Here is a 21716-nt window from a genome sequence, read left to right as displayed (position 1 = left end):
GCAGTTTCAGAAGAGCTCTATTCTGATTTGGTCATAAGCAGTTTCAGAAGAGCTCTATTCTGATTTGGTCATAAGCAGTTTCAGATAAGATCTATTCTGATTTGGTCATAAGCGGTTTCAAAAGAGCAATATTCTGATTCGGTCATTATTGGCTTCAGAAGAGCGATATTCTGATTTGGTCACATATTCTGTATTATCTGTGTGTAGTCATATCAATCTACCATTGTTCCACAAGTAGTTACACAAAAAACGACATGCTCAGGAATGGGCAATCTATTTGAAGAGGGGTTAGAAGATATTTTTCTATAGCAAGATGGGAGTGACATGAAACATGAAGTGATACAGAACTAAACCTAAAAGGTAAAAAAACAACCTATTATTTGAAAGGAATCATTCCTCTCTCCTTCACCTCTTCTGCCCACATGGCTTGAAACAAAATAATATAACACAATAGCAAAAAAACAATATCAGAAAACAATCTCTGGAGCTGTTGTGTCATATTCTATCATGTACAGGTTTAGAATTCAAGAGTGTATTAGAACATTTAAGCAAATCTATTTCTCCCGCTCCCCATTTCTACCACACATCCACAGCCGAGGAGCTTAACTTTTAAAATGTTTTTTTGTCTTCGCCAAGGTCGACAATGCAAACATTTCTCATCAAAATATTAGCATTCTCATTTTGAGATGAACGATTACTCTGGAAGATGAGCTTAGCCATGTGCAATAAGAACTGACGCAGGTACACAGAAGGCTAGACGACACCACGGGTCGCTTACATTAAGTGGTTTAACTGTCGTTGTGCCCTGGGGAAATAGTATTTTTTATTTAACCTTTAGTTAAGAACAAACTCTTGTTTACAATGACGGCCTACCAAAAGGACTCCTGTGGGGACGGGGGCCTGGGATTAAAAATCTAAAATAAATACAATATAAATATAAGACAAAACACACATCGCAACAACAGAGACACAACGCTACATAAAGATCTAAGACAACAACATAGCAAGGCAGCAACACATGACAACACAGCATGGTAGCAACACAACATAACAACAACATGATAGCAACACAACATGGGAGCAGCACAAAACATGGTACAAACATAATTGGGCACAGACAACAGCACAAAGGGCAAGAAGGTAGAGACAACAATACATCACACAAAGCAGGCACGACTGTCTGTAAGAGTGTCCATGATTGAGTCTTTGAATGAAGAGATTGAGATAAAACTGTCCAGTTTGAGTGTTTGTTGCAACTAGTTCCAGTCGCTAGCTGCAGCGAACTGAAAAGAGGAGCGACCCAGGGATGTGTGTGCTTTGGGGACCTTTAACAGAATGTGACTGGCAGAACGGGTGTTGTATGTACAGGATGAGGGCTGCAATAGATATCTCAGATAGGGAGGGTGTGAGGCCTAACAGGGGTTTATAAATAAGCATCAACCAGTGGGTCTTGCGACGGGTATAGAGATGGATGACCAGTTTACAGAGGAGTATAGAGAGCATTATGTGGGTAATCATAAAATTAAAAAAATCTGCAGTTCTTTGATCTTCCACTACTTATATCTGCAATAATGTCTGACAGTATCCAGATTACAATCAAACAATTTTTACGTGATTAAAATCAGAACATTTAAAAACTTAATGTAGAAATGAAGTCACAACTGTCACCAGAAAACAGCCAAATGGTTTCGAAAATGGTAAGTAAAAAATGTATTAATTAACAATAAAGGAAAATGTAATATATATATATATTTATAATACAAATAAAAAAATAGATTCAAATGTATTTGACTAATTACGCACATTAATGGAATATTGTTAATTTTGATAACCTGACCAATTATGTGATGCTATGTCGTCCAGTGATAAAATGATGCGCCATAATGTAGAGGAAATGATCCTTGACCGTTCATCACTCCTCATTTAATTCCACTGTCATGACATCTCACGGGTACGAGCTTCAGTATCAACTGTGCAAGTTGAAAAAGTAAATGTTTATACTTTAATATATGAAAGTCTACATAATCTATACTTTATTATAATTTATAGTTTTATAATTTAATCTTTAACCTCTTGAGGATGTTCTCTTAAACAGTGCAATTGATAAAAACATTTTTTTTTATTGTTCACCTAACAGAAATAAGGGGAAAATGTCAGCACAAAGCTTCTTTGAAAACCTGTTGGGTGAGGGAGGATGAGTAAGCAGAGATTGCTGTTGTGGCCTTGGCTGTCTCAAAATGTTAGTAATTATCACCTAAAATAGTCCCCGATGTTTCTTAAACTAGAAATTCTAAAATAGCCCCCCATTTTTCTTAAACTAGAAATTCTAAAATAGCCCCCCATTTTTCTTAAACTAGAAATTCTAAAATAGTCCCCCATTTTTCTCAATCTAAAGAGATTCCACAATCAAGATGCATGACTGAATGGCAGATATTGTATCCACTACAGGATCAAGGCTGCATCTCTGTACATTTAGCCATAAATAAGACATACAGCAGCTTAGCCCATCACAGTGGTCACAGCTAACACAAGGAAAACACATTTGACCAAAAAATTAAGACAAAATAACTTAACACATACATAGCTATTAGATTAAGGTGAGTAAAACACACATAAATCACATCTAATATCATATATTAAACGTTGTGTGACATGCTGCAATCTGCAACTTCATATGCTTATTTACCAGACATGTTATTATTGGACATGGAGAGTCCTTTATAAGCATATGGATCTCTGTTCAAGTTCTTCAAGTTAACCAATCAGATTGTGTCAAATTAACTAACCGCTTTATACATTGGAATTGCATTCAGTATTCACAGGGACATTTTCCTAGGGGATATCTTCATGAAAGAAAACAACTTTTAATTTAAGTAAGCAATTTATTAGTTCATTTTGTAATCTAATTTGATTAGCGTGTTAGGGCAAGGGCTCCCAATTGCCAATGATTAGGTTTCACAGTTCTGGCAGAAGTAGAAGACATTAAATTGTGGATTGGAACACATTTTTAGATTAGAAATCAAATGAGCAATACAGAAATAGAAGAGAAATATGGCTTCAAACAAAAATGTATTTATAAAAATGAACTGCTTTTAGATGGAAAATATAACCCAAGAATTAAGCTTTTTCTCCACACAGCAGGTGAATCAAAACTATCTTTAGATTAACAACATTCACCAAGTGAATCAATTGTCATCTGTATACTAGTAATGATCCACTGTATTCACAAAGCTTTCACTGCATTTCTATATATTCCCCGAGTAAAACATTTGACATAAACATACAACTACATTTAAACTCAGTTTTGAACAATTCCTGACATTTAATCCTAGTAAAAATGCCCTGTTTTAGGTCAGTTAATGACTCGTGGTGGTCTACAACAAGTTTAATGACTGTTTTCATACACTTACGTTGGAGTCATTAAAATGTGTTTTTCAACCACTCCACAAATTTCTTGTTAACAAATTACAATTTTAGCAAGTCGGTTAGGACATCTACTTCGTGCATGACAAGTAATTTTTCCAACAATTGTTTACAGACAGATTATTTCACTGTATCACAATTCCAGTGGGTCAGAAGTTTTATGGGGGGGGGGGCAGCATCATGTTGTGGGGGTGCTATGCTGCAGGAGGGACTGGTGTACTTCACAAAATAGATGGCATCATGAGGAAGGGAAATTATGTGGATATATTGAAACAACATCTCAAGACATCAGCTTGGTCACAAATGGGTTTTCCAAATGGACAATGACCCCAAGCATACTTACAAATTTGTGGCAAAACGGCGTAAGGACAACAAAGTCAAGGTATTGGAGTGGCCATCACAAAGCCCTGACCTCAATCCTATAGAACATTTGTGGGCAGAACTGAAAAAGCGTGTGCGAGCAAGGAGGCCTACAAACCGGACTCAGTTACACCAGCTCTGTCAGGAGGAATGGGCCAAAATTCACCCAATTTATTGTGAGAAGCTTGTGGAAGGTTACACGAAACGTTTGACTCAAGTTAAAAAATGTAAAGGCAATGCTACCAAATACTATGAGTTGTGTATGTACATTTCTGACCCACTGGGAACGTGAAGAAAGCTGAAATAAATCATTCTCTCTACTATTATTCTGACATTTCACATTCTTAAAATAAAGTGGTGATCCTAACTGACCTAAGACAGGGAATTTTTTTACAATTTTTACTGCCTATATATATATATATATATATATATATATATATCTATATATATATCTATACACACACATATATATCTATATATACACACATATATATGTATACATACACACATATATATGTATACATACACACATATATATGTATACATACACACATATATATATATATATTTATACATACATATATATATATATATATCCACACACACACAACTAAAAGTATGCATATTAATTTAGGGTATGAAATAGTTGAATAAAGTTTAAATAAAAATGTTTAATTAAAATAAACAGCTTACGACCTGTGTATCCTATGGCAGGAAGTGGGAGGGAAGTATGGCTTGCTATCAGCTTGGAACACATCTACAGTATATCATTTATATAACCTATATAATTGATATAAGTGTATGGAGGACTATTAGAAATATAATGCAACTGGGATAGAGCACTACAGAGCCGGTGGTCAATAGAAGAACTTACTACTCTACTGGGATAGAGCACTACAGAGCCGGGGGTCAATAGAAGAACTTACTACTCTACTGGGATAGAGCACTACAGAGCCGGTGGTCAATAGAAGAACTTACTACTCTACTGGGATAGAGCACTACAGAGCCGGGGGTCAATAGAAGAACTTACTACTCTACTGGGATAGAGCACCACAGAGCCGGGGGTCAATAGAAGAACTTACTACTCTACTGGGATAGAGCACTACAGAGCCGGGGGTCAATAGAAGAACTTACTACTCTACTGGGATAGAGCACCACAGAGCCGGTGGTCAATAGAAGAACTTACTACTCTACTGGGATAGAGCACTACAGAGCCGGTGGTCAATAGAAGAACTTACTACTCTACTGGGATAGAGCACCACAGAGCCGGTGGTCAATAGAAGAACTTACTACTCTACTGGGATAGAGCACTACAGAGCCGGTGGTCAATAGAAGAACCTACTACTCTACTGGGATAGAGCACTACAGAACTGGGGGTCAATAGAAGAACTTACTACTCTACTGGGATAGAGCACTACAGAGCCGGTGGTCAATAGAAGAACTTACTACTCTACTGGGATAGAGCACCACAGAGCCGGGGGTCAAAAGAAGAACTTACTAGTCTACAGAAACAAAACAAACAATAACACAACAAAAGGAAGGAATACAAATCCATTTTCAAGAGATTGTGCTTTGACACGTTCAAATGAAATAATTTATCAAATTTACTCCATTACCCATTTTCAGCCCTGCTCAATAAATACCTGAACAGACTTCAGTAGAACCCACCACCTTAAAATATCTTAATCTTACTAAAAAAGTTGTGCTTTAGTCCATACAAGAGACAAAGTTCCATCTGAGAAAAGATATTGCGTACCAAAAGGTGAATTTGGACATTTTTGTATTAATTTAGCAGACACTCTTATCCAGAGCCACTTACAGGAGCAATTAGGGTTAAGTGCCTTGCTGAAGGGTACATCGACAGATTTTTCAGCTAGTCTGCTCAGGGATTCAAACCAGCAACCTTTCGGTTACTGGCCCAACGCTCTTAAACATTAGGCTACCTGCCACTCAAGTGAATGCTGCAGTCCTAGAAGTCCAGTGCAGTGGACAGTACATTCCCACCTTCTCCTTCAGAGTGTAGGAGTGGGGCATCCAGAAGTCAACTAGGACAGTATCAGGACCACCATTACCCATGAGGCTTTGCCCTTCTCCTTAACCCCTTCCTGAAAGTTGAGAGCCCTCAGGGGCCGTGGGCTCCCTAGGGCCTGCGGCTCTGCTCCATGGTGGTGAAGAAGAGGCAAATTGCAGCGGTGAGCAGTGTGTGCATGGACTCATACAGCAGCTTGGGTGAGAAGACGCTCCAGATGAAGAGGTGGTAGCGCAGGGCCGTGACCAACACCACGTAGGCCGCCGCTGGCACGGACCGCAAAAGGGCCAAGCAGTAGCATCCATGGCCGACTGCCACTGAGCTCCTGGAGAGAGGAGGAGAAAAGGGAAAGATGGAGATGAGAGGGTGAAGAGAGATGATGGGAGAGAAGAGAGAGAGATTGATTATCTTTCAATCAGAAGAATAGAAAAACAGATGTCACCAGCAGTCAAAAGAACAAATGCCTACTGTACCTGACAAAACAAATGGCATTCGGCATGAGACATCGCAGGATTGAAGGTTTGCATCTCATAGGTCACGTTTTAAAGCACAGATTTGAGTACACCACGTGCACATTCAACCTCCACATCTAAAGTATTTGATATAAAACAAATGCTATTGAACCGAGGCCTGGACTCAGACAAATCCTAATGCCTCTCTCTTAGCCTTGAGGCACATGCTTTCAATCAGCCTTTCAACCTGAGAACTTGTATCTCGTCTGTCTCAATGCTTACGGTTGCATTAGCCTGACATCGACTCCTTAGTACCCCTGAAAAGAGCCTGACCTCATTGTCTATTTAGATAGGGCTGATAGATGCCAGCACATGTAGAAAGTACAGGATATGACCTTTGACAGCAGCCTTTCAATTCAAATGAAAGGCAGAGATGGAGAACAAGTTGCACACTCTTCAAAGGGTTGCCCACAGTCTCTCATTCGAAACAATCAGAAATACAGAGAACTGTACAAGCTGTTTGCACGTTGTCCTTTTATACTCGCTCTCTTTCACATTTGATCTCTTTCACACACAAGTACACATGTGCACAAACACACATTCAAATCACAGCATCTGAAAGCTCCTCTGAGTCATTTCAATGCCTTTGTCGGTCTGAACAGAGCCACAGTTCATCCCATATTCAGACGGGGATATTGCAGCCAGGTGAACCAAAAACTCTGGAGGAGGAACAGCAGCCAGGTAATCTCAAAACTCTGGGGATGGAACTGCAGCAGATAATCTCAAAACTCTGGGGATGGAACTGCAGCCAGGTAATCTCAAAACTCTGGGGATGGAACTGCAGCCAGGTAATCTCAAAACTCTGGGGATGGAACTGCAGCCAGGTAATCTCAAAACTCTGGGGATGGAACTGCAGCCAGGTAATCTCAAAACTCTGGGGATGCAACTGAAGCCAGGTAATCTCAAAACTCTGGAGGAGGAACTGCAGCCAGGTAATCTCAAAACTCTGGGGATGCAACTGCAGCCAGGTAATCTCAAAACTCTGGGGATGCAACTGCAGCCAGGTAATCTCAAAACTCTGGAGGAGGAACTGCAGCCAGGTAATCTCAAAACTCTGGAGATGGAACTGCAGCCAGGTAATATCAAAACTCTGGGGATGGAACTGCAGCCAGGTAATCTCAAAACTCTGGGGATGGAACTGCAGCCAGGTAATCTCAAAACTCTGGGGATGGAACTGCAGCCAGGTAATCTCAAAACTCTGGGGATGGAACTGCAGCCAGGTAATCTCAAAATTCTGGAGGAGGAACTGCAGCCAGGTAATCTCAAAACTCTGGGGATGGAACTGCAGCCAGGTAATCTCAAAACTCTGGAGGAGGAACTGCAGCCAGGTAATCTCAAAACTCTGGGGATGGAACTGCAGCCAGGTAATCTCAAAACTCTGGAGGAGGAACTGCAGCCAGGTAATCTCAAAACTCTGGGGATGGAACTGCAGCCAGGTAATCTCAAAACTCTGGGGATGGAACTGCAGCCAGGTAATCTCAAAACTCTGGGGATGGAACTGCAGCCAGGTAATCTCAAAACTCTGGGGATGCAACTGAAGCCAGGTAATCTCAAAACTCTGGAGGAGGAACTGCAGCCAGGTAATCTCAAAACTCTGGGGATGGAACTGCAGCCAGGTAATCTCAAAACTCTGGGGATGGAACTGCAGCCAGGTAATCTCAAAACTCTGGGGATGCAACTGCAGCCAGGTAATCTCAAAACTCTGGAGGAGGAACTGCAGCCAGGTAATCTCAAAACTCTGGAGGAGGAACTGCAGCCAGGTAATCTCAAAACTCTGGAGGAGGAACTGCAGCCAGGTAATCTCAAAACTCTGGAGGAGGAACTGCAGCCAGGTAATCTCAAAACTCTGGGGATGCAACTGCAGCCAGGTAATCTCAAAACTCTGGAGGAGGAACTGCAGCCAGGTAATCTCAAAACTCTGGAGATGGAACTGCAGCCAGGTAATATCAAAACTCTGGGGATGGAACTGCAGCCAGGTAATCTCAAAACTCTGGGGATGGAACTGCAGCCAGGTAATCTCAAAACTCTGGGGATGGAACTGCAGCCAGGTAATCTCAAAATTCTGGAGGAGGAACTGCAGCCAGGTAATCTCAAAACTCTGGGGATGGAACTGCAGCCAGGTAATCTCAAAACTCTGGAGGAGGAACTGCAGCCAGGTAATCTCAAAACTCTGGGGATGGAACTGCAGCCAGGTAATCTCAAAACTCTGGAGGAGGAACTGCAGCCAGGTAATCTCAAAACTCTGGGGATGGAACTACAGCCAGGTAATCTCAAAACTCTGGGGATGGAACTGCAGCCAGGTAATCTCAAAACTCTGGAGATGGAACTGCAGCCAGGTAATCTCAAAACTCTGGAGATGGAACTGCAGCCAGGTAATCTCAAAATTCTGGAGGAGGAACTGCAGCCAGGTAATCTCAAAACTCTGGGGATGGAACTGCAGCCAGGTAATCTCAAAACTCTGGAGGAGGAACTGCAGCCAGGTAATCTCAAAACTCTGGAGGAGGAACTGCAGCCAGGTAATCTCAAAACTCTGGGGATGGAACTGCAGCCAGGTAATCTCAAAACTCTGGGGATGGAACTGCAGCCAGGTAATCTCAAAACTCTGGAGATGGAACTGCAGCCAGGTAATCTCAAAACTCTGTGGGAGGAATTTCAAACCTGGGAAATTATCCCTCCCAAACAAATAAAGGCTAGCTGAGAGCTGCACTAAGGCAGTGGGTGGTAGTGTAATTTAGGGTAGGTGTTGAATCAAACACCTGTGGGTTTGTTTGTCTGCGTGTTCGCATAATCAGCGAGCGTCCCCACACAAGCCCCCATGTAGGTGCCAACAGAAATGACTGTACTTAGCGACACACACTGAATGTGTCCTTCTATATCACTCTCACAAACAGCTATCAATGCACATAGCACACACATTTTGGGCCAGAAGAAAAGTATTGAAACAAAGGTCCGGACCTGAAATGTATGATGTTTTATCGCAAATCTCTTTAGCTCACAAACCATAACGTTTTTTATATCAACTAACATTCACATTTGTAGCATTTATTCTGACAATGACAATGCTATATGAACAGCTAATCAATGGGGTTTAGAATCTAAACATGATCAAGCACTAAATACATTTTAAACTATGTCATCTGCATAGGTGTGGAAGCTGGCACAATATTCAAAGATTATTTTTCTTAGTGGGAGCCATGTATAAGAGAGAAGTGGACAAATAATAGATCCCTGTTGGACACTGGTAATACCCGTATATGAATTCTGCTCTGTATCAGAGAATTCTACAGGAGAATATCAGGCCATCCGCCTATGAGCTGAAGCTCAGCTGGGTCATGCAGCAAGACAATGATACCAAACACACAATCACGACTACATGAAAACGGCCAAAATCCAGACCTAATCCCAATTGAGATGTTGTGGTAGGACTTGAAACTAGCAATTGACGCTTGAAAACCCACAAATGTTGCTAAGTTAAAGTAGTTCCACATGGTTGAGTGGGCCAACATTCCTCCACAGTGACACCTAAAGGTGGAACAACCAGTTAATAAGTGTAAGGGGGCAATTACTTTTTCACACAAGGGCATTGGGTGTAGCATAACTGTTGCATAATAAATATGTAATTGTTGTATTTTGTTCATTCATGTTCCCTTTATCTAATATTATGTTTTGGTTGAAGATCTGTTAACATTTAGTATAAAAAAATATGCAAAAGTAGAGAAAATTTGAAAGGCAAATACTTTCTCACAGCTCTGTATGTGTGGGTTACAGAGATGAGGTAGTCATTCAAAAATCATGGTAAACATTATTATTGCACACAGAGCGAGTCCATGCAACTTATTATGTGACTAGTTAAGCACACTTTTACTCCTGAACTTATGGGTTGAAAACTTATTGACTCATGACATTTCAGCTTTTCATTTTTTGATTAATTTGTAACCATTTGTAAAAACAGTCCACTTTGACATTATTGGGTATTATGTGTAGGCCATTGACAAAATCTAAATGTAATCCATTTTAAATTCAGGCACATTCAGGCTGTAACACAACAAAATGTGGAAAAAGTCAAGGGGTGTGAATATTTTCTGAAGGCACTTTTTTCTGTTACTCCTACACCAGAGGCGTCTGACGCAAGTTGCTGTATTAGGTGTAGTGTACTCTTCAGAGACTATACCCTCAAGGCATGTGTTGCTGTTCTGCTCAAGCGGCCTATGTAGCAGGTAGCATTGACTGCACTGGGAGTGTGTGTGCTCAGCTGTGGCTCCGGTCTGCCAAGACACACACAGCTGGTGTAGCAAACCACAACAATGTAATTATTACAATGATGTTGTGATGCAGAACAGGCCACATTACTCACAAATGGGGCCTGATTCAACAGATATGTAATTAATCACGGGATCCAGATTAATCCAACTCATTATGCCTAATATCTACGTTTTAACGGAATGCACAGGTGTCATGAATAAAACTACAGATGATTACATAAAAGGTCTACATAACCAGTAGAAAGACATTTGTCTTGTCTTTGTTGTGGAGATCACGTCTCTCAGCTCTATCCATCCCCGTTCCTTTACAGCAGGAGAGACCTGTCCGGCATCTGGCGAATTAGGTGTCTGTTCATGTCCTGTCCTAGGCAAAGGTCTCTAGCTCCCTGATGAGGTAGTAATTGAAGGGCATTCCCCTCTTTGGAAATGAGTTCAGGCATTAGTTAAGCACCTTCACGCCTGTCCCACACCCACCCACTCTCCCTTTACTTCCTGTCCTCTTCTTGGGCTGGCTTTAGTATTGATCCAGTGCGCTCCCTCTATCATGACCCAGGGAGCAGGACTAAAAAGGGATGACTGCCTGTAAAGGAGTGTGGGATACAGGATGTGCGTCAAGGGATACCACCTATAGAGCTCTGGAGCATTTGAGAATTGTCCCCTTTTGACACTCAAAAACACAGCCCTGGCAATGCGTTTGCACCACATGTATTTTCCCATTTCTGGGTGCAGTCTGCACAGATTTGACCAGGATATATGTTTGAACTGCAGTAGCAAATGTTGGGAAAGGGGGTTATTGAATTATCTTTGTTTGCTTTGACTACTTTGGAGCACTTTTATCCCGGTGAAAACATGGCCCTAGACAGATCCTATTCAACAGCAATGAAAACTTTAGTTTTATCTTCCCCTGTGGTTTTAGGGTTTCCCGACAAGGGAGGTATTGATCAAAGCCCTTTCCAGTATTTGGTTCTGTAGTGTGGATGCTGATGGGGCATAGTGCATTATAAATGAGCTGCATTGTGTCAGACTACTTAAGAGGTTCATTTATCACGCAGACGTCTCAAACTGCACTTTGTGAGTGGGGCCATTCTGGTGGAAAACTGCAGAGCTGGATGGTGGGGATGGAGGATGTGGACATGAATAATGACAATTTACAAATCTCGGTCTGCTCGTATTATGTATGAGATACTCAGAGGGGATGGATTGTGTGAGGCACGTTTCCTCAGATGAATCAATTGGTTTATGACAGTGTTACAAATATGGGACTTTACTTGAACTGGCTTCCTGCAAGAGCATAAGTAAGGGATAAAAAATGACAGGCTGACGTAGGGGGTTTGATGAGGTCCCCGAGGCTGAACTTCATAGTTAACAAACCAACAAACTACCTGTCGTTAATATTATTGATTAAAATAAAGAAGAGGGCCATCAACTGAGAAGGTGACCAGTCTCAACTTGGCCACAGTTACGATCTGACACAGACAACATCATCGTAGAACAAAAATTGTCAACATATCAGTGGCTCTTGTTAGCGGGGCACAACTGACTGTCCTTGACTTGACACCAGAACCACGGGTGGTCCTAAAAGCCACCCAGATATGCAAATGGTGACATTTCGTGACATAGCGGAACGCAACTCGGTGACATAGAAGCAGACTCCCAAGGGACGAGACAGGGAGTAATGGGATTTGGAATGTTCTCCTGCATCCGCACTATGATGCTAAGCCAAAGAGGGGATGATGTGACAGACAATTCTACCCATTTCTCTGCTTTAATTAATGTGTGTGAATGCATGTACAGTACCAGTCAAAAGTTTGGACACACCTACTCATTCAAGGGTTTTTCTTTATTTTGACTATTTTTTTTACATTGTAGAATAGTCATCAAAACTATGAAATAACACATATGGAATCATGTAGTAACCAAAAATGTGTCAAACAAATCTAAATATATTTTATATTTTAGATTCTTCAAAGAAGTTACCCTTTGTCTTGATGACAGCTTTGCACACTCTTGGCATTCTCTCAACCAGCTTCATGAGGTAATCACCTGGAACGCATTTCAAATAACAGGTGTTCCTTGTTAAAAGTTCATTTGTGGAATTTCTTTACTTGTTAATGCGTTTGAGCTGATCCGTTGTGTTCTGACGAGGTAGGGGTGGTATATACAACATAGCCCTATTTGGTAAAAGACCAAGTCCATATTATCGCAAGAACAGCTCAAATAAGCAAAGAGAAATGACAATGCATCATTACTTTAAGACATGATGGTTAGTCACGAGCAATGGACATTAGCCTGGTGTAAATCTGTTCTTTGGTCTGATGAGTCAAAATTTGGGATTTTTGGTTCTAACCGCCGTGTCTTTGTGACACGCAGAGTAGGCGAACAGATGATCTCAATGTGCGTGGTTCCCACTGTGAAGCATGGAGCAGGCGGTGTGATGTTGTTGGGGTGCTTTGCTGGTGACACTGTCAGTGATTTATTTAGAATTCAAGGCACACTTAACCAGCATGGCTACCACAGCATTCTGAAGCAATACTCCATCCCATCTGGTTTGCGATTAGTGGAACTATCCTTTGTTTTTCAACAGGATAATGACCCAAAACACACCTCCAGGCTATTTGACCCAGGAGAGTGATGGATCAGATGATCTGCCCTCCACAATCACCCAACCTCAACCCAATTGAGATGGTTTGTGATGAGTTAGACTGCAGAGTGAAGGAAAAGCTACCAACAAGTGTTCAGCTTATGTGGGAAGTCCTTCAAGGCTGCTGGAAAAGCATTCCTCATGAAGCTGGTTGAGAGAATGCCAAGAGTGAGCAAAGCTGTCATCAAGGCAAAGGGTGGCTATTTTAATTATTTGCTTAACACTTTTTTTGGTTACTACATGATTCCATATGTTTTATTTTATAGTTTTGATGTCTTCAATATTATTCTACAATGTAGAAAAATAAAGAAAAACCCTTGAATAAGTAGGTGTCCCCAAACTTATGAGTGTAAGTATACAGTGCCTTGCGAAAGTATTCGGCCCCCTTGAACTTTGCGACCTTTTGCCACATTTCAGGCTTCAAACATAAAGATATAAAACTGTATTTATTTGTGAAGAATCAACAACAAGTGGGACACAATCATGAAGTGGAACGACATTTATTGGATATTTCAAACTTTTTTAACAAATCAAAAACTGAAAAAATGGGCGTGCAAAATTATTCAGCCCCTTTACTTTCAGTGCAGCAAACTCTCTCCAGAAGTTCAGTGAGGATCTCTGAATGATCCAATGTTGACCTAAATGACTAATGATGATAAATACAATCCACCTGTGTGTAATCAAGTATAAATGCACCTGCACTGTGATAGTCTCAGAGGTCCGTTAAAAGCGCAGAGAGCATCATGAAGAACAAGGAACACACCAGGCTGGTCCGAGATACTGTTGTGAAGAAGTTTAAAGCCGGATTTGGATACAAAAAGACTTCCCAAGCTTTAAACATCCCAAGGAGCACTGTGCAAGCGATAATATTGAAATGGAAGGAGTATCAGACCACTGCAAATCTACCAAGACCTGGCCGTCCCTCTAAACTTTCAGCTCATACAAGGAGAAGACTGATCAGAGATGCAGCCAAGAGGCCCATGATCACTCTGGATGAACTGCAGAGATCTACAGCTGAGGTGGGAGACTCTCTGTCCATAGGACAACAATCAGTCATATATTGCACAAATCTGGCCTTTATGGAAGAGTGGCAAGAAGAAAGCCATTTCTTAAAGATATCCATAAAAAGTGTTGTTTAAAGTTTGCCACAAGCCACCTGGGAGACACACCAAACATGTGGAAGAAGGTGCTCTGGTCAGATGAAACCAAAATTGAACTTTTTGGCAACAATGCAAAACGTTATGTTTGGCGTAAAAGCAACACAGCTCATCACCCTGAACACATCATCCCCACTGTCAAACATGGTGGTGGCAGCATCATGGTTTGGGCCTGCTTTTCTTCAGCAGGGACAGGGAAGATGGTTAAAATTGATGGGAAGATGGATGGAGCCAAATACAGGACCATTCTGGAAGAAAACCTGATGGAGTCTGCAAAAGACCTGAGACTGGGACGGAGATTTGTCTTCCAACAAGACAATGATCCAAAACATAAAGCAAAATCTACATTGGAATGGTTCAAAAATAAACATATCCAGGTGTTAGAATGGCCAAGTCAAAGTCCAGACCTGAATCCAATCGAGAATCTGTGGAAAGAACTGAAAACTGCTGTTCACAAATGCTCTCCATCCAACCTCACTGAGCTCGAGCTGTTTTGCAAGGAGGAATGGGAAAAAATGTCAGTCTCTCGATGTGCAAAACTGATAGAGACATACCCCAAGCGACTTACAGCTGTAATCGCAGCAAAAGGTGGCGCTACAAAGTATTAACTTAAGGGGGCTGAATAATTTTTCACGCCCAATTTTTCAGTTTTTGATTTGTTAAAAAAGTTTGAAATATCCAATAAATGTCGTTCCACTTCATGATTGTGTCCCACTTGTTTTTGATTCTTCACAAAAAAATACAGTTTTATATCTTTATGTTTGAAGCCTAAAATGTGGCAAAAGGTCGCAAAGTTCAAGGGGGCCGAATACCTTCGCAAGGCACTGTATGTGTGTTCACAATTCCCTTTTTCCCTCTCCAAGAGCAGGACTTCAAAGTGGTCCTTTTCATCAATTATTGAAACGCTGGCATGCATTAGGAGAAGGGGTCCCCCATGTTGGACTAGGCTTTACGATCTGCTTCGGCTGCATTTCGGAGCTAGTTATCACTCAACCTAATTGGAATTAGATGCCAGTAACAAAGAAGCTTAGGGGCCCCTTTAAAGAAGAAAAAAAACACCCACCCACAAACAGCTTTTTGATATTAACCACAACCTCCACCCCTTCTTTTTTCCATTCCATAACTGTTAGCTTATAGTGCTGTGATTCATACTGTAATGTACTTTCAAGACACGGGGTAGCAACACTTATCTCATGTATTAATAATCACGTTCTTTTATCTTATGCTCTTTGAATTGTGCTCTAGGTGGCTAACTTGTTGCCGGAATCAAATGAATTAATGAGACAATCAATTAGGGGTGCAAGCGTTAAAACGATGTACAAAGTGTTCCCGGATCAAGGCGATCTCTTGCATCTTTGATGATCACTTTTGCATTTCCAAATAACATCCAGGGGTAGCTTGCGGCGCTGCTGTTTTGAATCCAAAATCAATTGGCATGTGGCCAAGGCGTTGTCATTGCATTATGATCCTGTCCCAAAAATTACACACTGCAGTCTCATGCTAGACGGGAAGAATATACTGTTCTCTGTTGGGTTACTGTGCTCTGTTGGGTTACTGTCCTCTTTTGCCTTTATGTATTATGGTACGGTAAGTGCTCAAATCAGTTTCCATTCCAGTTCCGTAAATCAGTTGAAATTCCATTCATGAACAATTGAATAACTGAAAAGTTTCACCAGCCTCTTGTTTTAGGCCGAATCAATGTTGTGAGTACATGGACAGGGCCCCCCCTGCACAAAAAAAAAAAAAATGTAATTCAACCATTAACTAGGCAAGTCATTTAAGATCAAATTCTTATTTACAATGAGGGTCTAGGAACAGTGGGTTAACTGCCTTGTTCAGGTGCAGAACAACAGATTTTTACCTTGTCAGCTAGGGGATTCGATTTAGCAACCTTTCGATTACTGGTCCAACACTCTTACCACTAGGCTACCTGTGAGTACATGGGCATCCTCCCTGCACTAAATCATCATGTTGTGAGTACATGAACGTCCTCCCTGCACTAAATCATCATGTTGTGAGTACGTGGACGTCCCCCCTGCACTAAATCATCATGTTGTGAGTACGTGGACGTCCTCCCTGAACTAAATCATCATGTTGTGAGTACGTGGACGTCCTCCCTGCACTAAATCATCATGTTGTGAGTACGTGGACGTCCTCCCTGCACTAAATCATCATGTTGTGAGTACGTGGACGTCCTCCCAGCACTAAATCATCATGTTGTGAGTACGTGGACATCCCCCATGCACTAAATCATCATGTTGTGAGTACATGGATGTCCTCCCTGCACTATCATCTGTTTCAAGGCTTTCAATCTACCAAATCTTCTACTTCATCATTGGTCTGCTACAGTAAGACAAACAAGCTCAAAAGATAAACCCATGGTTAGCTGGTACCTGGGCTGTGGATGTTCGAATGAATTAACTTATGAATGTATCATCAATAATGACACTTACTGGCGTGAGGGGGCTGAGTGTACAGTAACTGACCTCTTCTCTGAGCTGAGGTAGCAAACCAGGTGGGCAGCCCAGAGCAGGGGCCCGGCATACGTGCTGAGGGCGGTGAGGAAGAAAGCCGGGGCCTCTACGTAGCTCTCCAGTCCCACGAAGCCCACCGAGATGTCAACCGTGGCAATGCTGTTGGAGTTCCCCTACAGACAAACAGCCAGCCAAACAGAAGATGTCAGTTTTATTAAGCTTCATTTTCACACCTAGCCTTAGCTTACTTAGCTAACGTAGTAGTTAAATAATGTAGCTTAGTTAGCTAAAGTAGCTAACATACAGTAGCTAGTGTAGCTAAATACATTAGCTAATGTGACTGTTTAAGTTAACAAAATGTAGCTAAGTTGGGTAACGTAGCTAACTAAGTTAGCTAACTTCACTAACTACATCTGACTTAACCTTGGGAAAAATTTATATATGAAGATTACGGAATACACTCAATGTTAACTTTCAAAAGGAGTCAGAAGCTGATACTATTAAAATGTGTCAGTCTCCTGCATGCTCCTCCACTTCGCAGGTAGCTATTCAGAGCTTGTCACCTCACTGGCCTTGTAAGGGCTGCAGTGATGGTGTAAAAACTCCCCTCCACCTCGTCTCTCCTCCCCACTGTTTTTGGCCCAGTCTCTCATTCCCCTTTCCATTTCCTGACGAGGGCTCAGGTGTGATGGAAGAGCTTTCGCGATTGCCGCGGGAGCTGAATTAATTCATCGGCTGATGAGGGCCACTAGCTCCCCTCTCTCTTGCCTGGAGGGGTGGATGGATGGAGTGAGTGCATGCGTGCTCATGCGTGTGAAAGGACCCATTCTGTCAAAGAGCCTGACTAAGCCACCCTCCAATGGACAAACTCAACACCATATTTTAGTGGATCAATTAAACTATTGAATCATGTATGTTCCACAGGGCCGACCATGGAGTGGCTACAATAGGAGTTTTAGGACATTGGACTGCTCAGCTTGGCCTACAGTAGGGCTGGTTTACAGCTTTGTTGAGACTAACCATTACCCAGGGTCAATAATTTCATGCACGGGCACCTAAAGTGGTAATTGGTCATTCCTGACCCCTTCATAATGATCTGAGAGTGGTAACAAAGTGACAAAATCAAGGGGTTGGAGGAATTCAGGGACGCCAGAAAATGTTTTATCTGGTGAACACTGGGGCTGTGTGTGTGTCTCGGGATGTTAGGTATTGTGACAGCAAAATATAATTGTACACTTGATTATGTTCACTGAAACAGAACGACATGAGGAAATCTAGAAGACCTCTTCTATCCTGTATGAAAAAGTGACCTACCTACACACACAGAGTTGAAGTCGGAAGTTTACATACACTTAGGTTGGAGTCATTACAACTCGTTTTTCAACCACTCCACAAATTTCTTGATAACAAACTATAGTTGGCAAGTCAGTTAGGACATCTACTTTGTGCATGACAAGTAACTTTTCCAACAATTGTTTACAGACAGATTATTTCACTTATAATTCAGTGCATCACAATTCCAGTGGGTCAGGCGTAGACCTCAACAAGACTGGTTCATCCTTGGGAGCAATTTCCAAATGCCTGAAGGTACCACGTTCAGCTGTACAAACAATAGTATACCAGTATAAACAACATGGGACCACGCAGCCATCATACCGCTCAGGAAGGAGACGCGTTCAGTCTCCTAGAGATTAACGTACTTTGATGCGAATAGTGCAAATCAATCCCAGAACAACAGCAAAGGACCTTGTGAAGATGCTGGAGGAAACAGGTACAAAAGTATCTATATCCACAGTAAAACAAGTCCTATATCGACATAACCTGAAAGGTCTCTCAGCAAGGAAGAAGCCACTGCTATAAAACTGCCATAAAAAAGCCAGACTATGGTTTGCAACTGCACATGGGGACAAAGATCATACTTTCTGGAGAAATGTCCTCTGGTATGATGAAACAAAAATAGAACTGTTTGGCCATAACGACCATCGTTATGTTTGGAGGAAAAAGAGGCTTGCAAGCCGAAGAACACCATCCCAAGCACAGGGGTGGCAGCATCATGTTGTGGAGGTGCTTTGCTGCAGGAGGGACTAGTGCACTTCACAAAATAGATGGCATCATGAGGTAGGGAAATTATGTGGATATATTAAAGCAACATCTCAAGACATCAGTCAGGAAGTTAAAGCTTAGTCGCAAATGGGTCTTCCAAATGGACAATGACCCCAAGCATACTTCCAAAGTTGTGGCAAAATGCCTTAAGGACAACAAAGTCAAGGTATTGGAGTGGCCCTCACAAATCTCTGACCTCAATCCTATAGAAAAGTTGTGGGCAGAACTGAAAAAGCGAGTGCAAGCAAGGAAGCCTACAAACCTGACTCAGTTACACCACCTGTCAGGAGGAACAGGACAACATTCACCCAACTTATTGTGGGAAGCTTGTGGAAGACTACCCGAAATGTTTGACCCAAGTTAAACAAATTAAAGGCAATGCTACCAAATACTAATTGAGTGGATGTAAACTTCTGACCCACTGGGAATGTGATGAAATAAATCAAAGCTGAAATAAATTACTCTCTCTATTATTCCGACATTTCACTTTAAAATAAAGTGGTGATCCTAACTGCCCTAAGACAGTGAATGTTTATTAGGATTAAACGTCAGGAATTGTGAAAAACCGAGTTTAAATGTATTTGGCTATGGTGTATGTAAACTTCTGACTTCAACTGTACCTCATTCACAACTTCATTTAGAAAAGGACTTCATCTGCTGTGTCTGCTTTGCACTCAAAATAAGATATTTAATAGTTTTTTCCTCATGCATTTAAATATTTTGGGGGGAGTGCAGATCCCCCTCATCTAACGGTCCCTTACCTGGAAGTAGAAGAAGGCCTGTCCAAACCAGTAGTGCATGATGGTGGTCTGTGCAGCGTCGTAGTGGAGCTTCTTCCAGATGAACTGGGCCATCAAAGTCTGGACCAGCAAACAGCAGCACAGCACCGGCAGATTGTGGGCTCGGAACAACAGGGCCACCAACAGAACCACACCACTATAAGAAGATTACTTTATTGTCCAATAACTATGCTTAATGAGTAAATAAGACAAATAAGTGGTTCTAAGCTGACTTGCATGGTTCAATAAAGGTTGAATAAAAAATGTACACAGGATTCAAACTTGCCACCTACCGATTGCTAGCCCGCCTCTCTATTCTCTAAGCTATTTGCCATGTAGTCTACCTACCTGTAGATTTCCCATAAGCCCCTGCTCTTCAGCCTGGCATCGGCTGTGATGACCTGGGACCGCAACAGGTCCTTGGAGCCCGTGAAGAGGATGCCCAGGACGAAAACATACACAAAGCGTGCCTCCACGGTCCCCCTGAGGAGAAAAGAGATAAAGTGGTTAGCCTGTTTAAAACATTGTTCAAGTGTCCAAGGGCTGGCCACTCCATCTGAATGCCCAATAACCTGTTACTAGCCCCAGGTCCAGTTCAGATTTGAATTAGTTTCACTTTATTGTCTTACTTTGTTAATGTAACATGTTTTGTCAGTTATTTTTCTGCTGTGCTGCAGTTACAAAACTTTTAAAAATACAGAAACACCTTCAACCTGCATTGGCCAGCAGCATACCACCCTGCATACCACTGCTGGCTTGCTTCTGATGCTAAGCAGGGTTGGTCCTGGTCAGTCCCTGGATGGGACACCAGATGCTGCTGAAAGTGGTGTTGGAGGGCCAGTAGGCACTCTTTCCACTGATCTAAAAAATATCCCAATGCCCCAGGGCAGTGATTGGGGACACTGCCCTGTGTAGGGTGCCATCTTTCGGATGGGATGTTAAACGGGGGTCCTGACTCTCTGAGGTAATTAAAGATCCCATGGCACTTGTGGTGGTGTTAACCGTGGTGTCCTGAAGAAATTCCCAATCTGGCCCTCAAACCATCATGGTCACCTAATAATTCCCAGTTTAAAATGGGCTCATTCATCCCCCTCCTCTCCCCTGTAACTATTCCCCAGGTTGTTGCTGTAAATGAGAACGTGTTCTCAGTCAACTTACCTGGTAAAATAATGGATTTTAAAAAATCTGCAGTTCCCCTTACAAAACAGCCCCATCTCGGTAAAGAAGGCAGCCATTTCGTGCCTCACTAGACATCAGTTATCTCCATGGAGAGACGTGAGAAGTTTATTTATTTATGAGTGTTTTACTCTCTCGTGGGCCCACAGGAAAAGAACACGGATAGATAAGGTCAAGTCTCCATTTGACAGCATAAAGGGGAGGTGAGTAGAGCTAAGTATACTCTGCTCAAACCTGGAAAATGAGGCCCAGTAGTGGGAAAATATATGTTGACTTACTAACCCAAAACAATGTGTTGAGATCTTACAAAGTGAGCTTGCACACTTCAGATAATAAAAATCCAGACTTTTCCCCAAGCTAACGGATACATTTTCAACACCTCAACCTTTCTTGTTTGCAGCAATTCTTGTGAGGAGATGACTGATTCATAGTTCATGTGAGTGCTGATGGTCATTGTTTTTATTGTTACAGTTGAGATGTTTTTGGTCTATCTTGCTAGGCATAGCCTATTTTCATACCGTATATATCTACCTTGTATCCATGAAGTTCAAGAAGTCCAGACCTTCATCAGACTGTAGCGTACAATTCCATACTTTTTAAAGTCTTGACAATGGCTATTTGTCCGTAGCTTTTTCACACTAAGACCTGAGCAAGCTCCCTGTACACAAGATACAATACATCTGCATTCTAGATAGGTTGGGGAGTTGAAGGGCAAGCCAATCTAGAAACTGATATGATGGTGGTAAGTACACAGACAGTCATCACACAGAGCCCCTCTTATTATGACAGAGAGAACTACA

At 41.8% G+C, this 21716-nt stretch overlaps 1 protein-coding gene across 1 annotated transcript in view; it reads right to left on the bottom strand.

Annotated features, from left to right (window-relative positions):
* Positions 1-2862: 2862 nt before the first annotated feature.
* The window catches only part of LOC115130837 (GPI ethanolamine phosphate transferase 2-like), a 118571-nt gene continuing 99717 nt past the window's right edge, over positions 2863-21716 (bottom strand). The window contains exons 11-14 of the mRNA XM_029662353.2: positions 20089-20223; positions 19723-19897; positions 16871-17031; positions 2863-6137 (exon numbers count right to left, since the gene is read on the bottom strand). Coding sequence (XP_029518213.1) covers positions 5924-6137; positions 16871-17031; positions 19723-19897; positions 20089-20223 — 685 coding nt within the window. The 3' untranslated portion in view covers positions 2863-5923. The remainder of the gene's footprint in view (positions 6138-16870; positions 17032-19722; positions 19898-20088; positions 20224-21716) is intronic.

Source organism: Oncorhynchus nerka, linkage group LG6 (assembly GCF_034236695.1).
Source record: "Oncorhynchus nerka isolate Pitt River linkage group LG6, Oner_Uvic_2.0, whole genome shotgun sequence".
NCBI lineage: Eukaryota > Metazoa > Chordata > Actinopteri > Salmoniformes > Salmonidae > Oncorhynchus > Oncorhynchus nerka.
The sequence above is the reverse complement of the archived record's forward strand: the minus strand, read 5'-3'. Positions and strand labels throughout refer to the sequence as shown.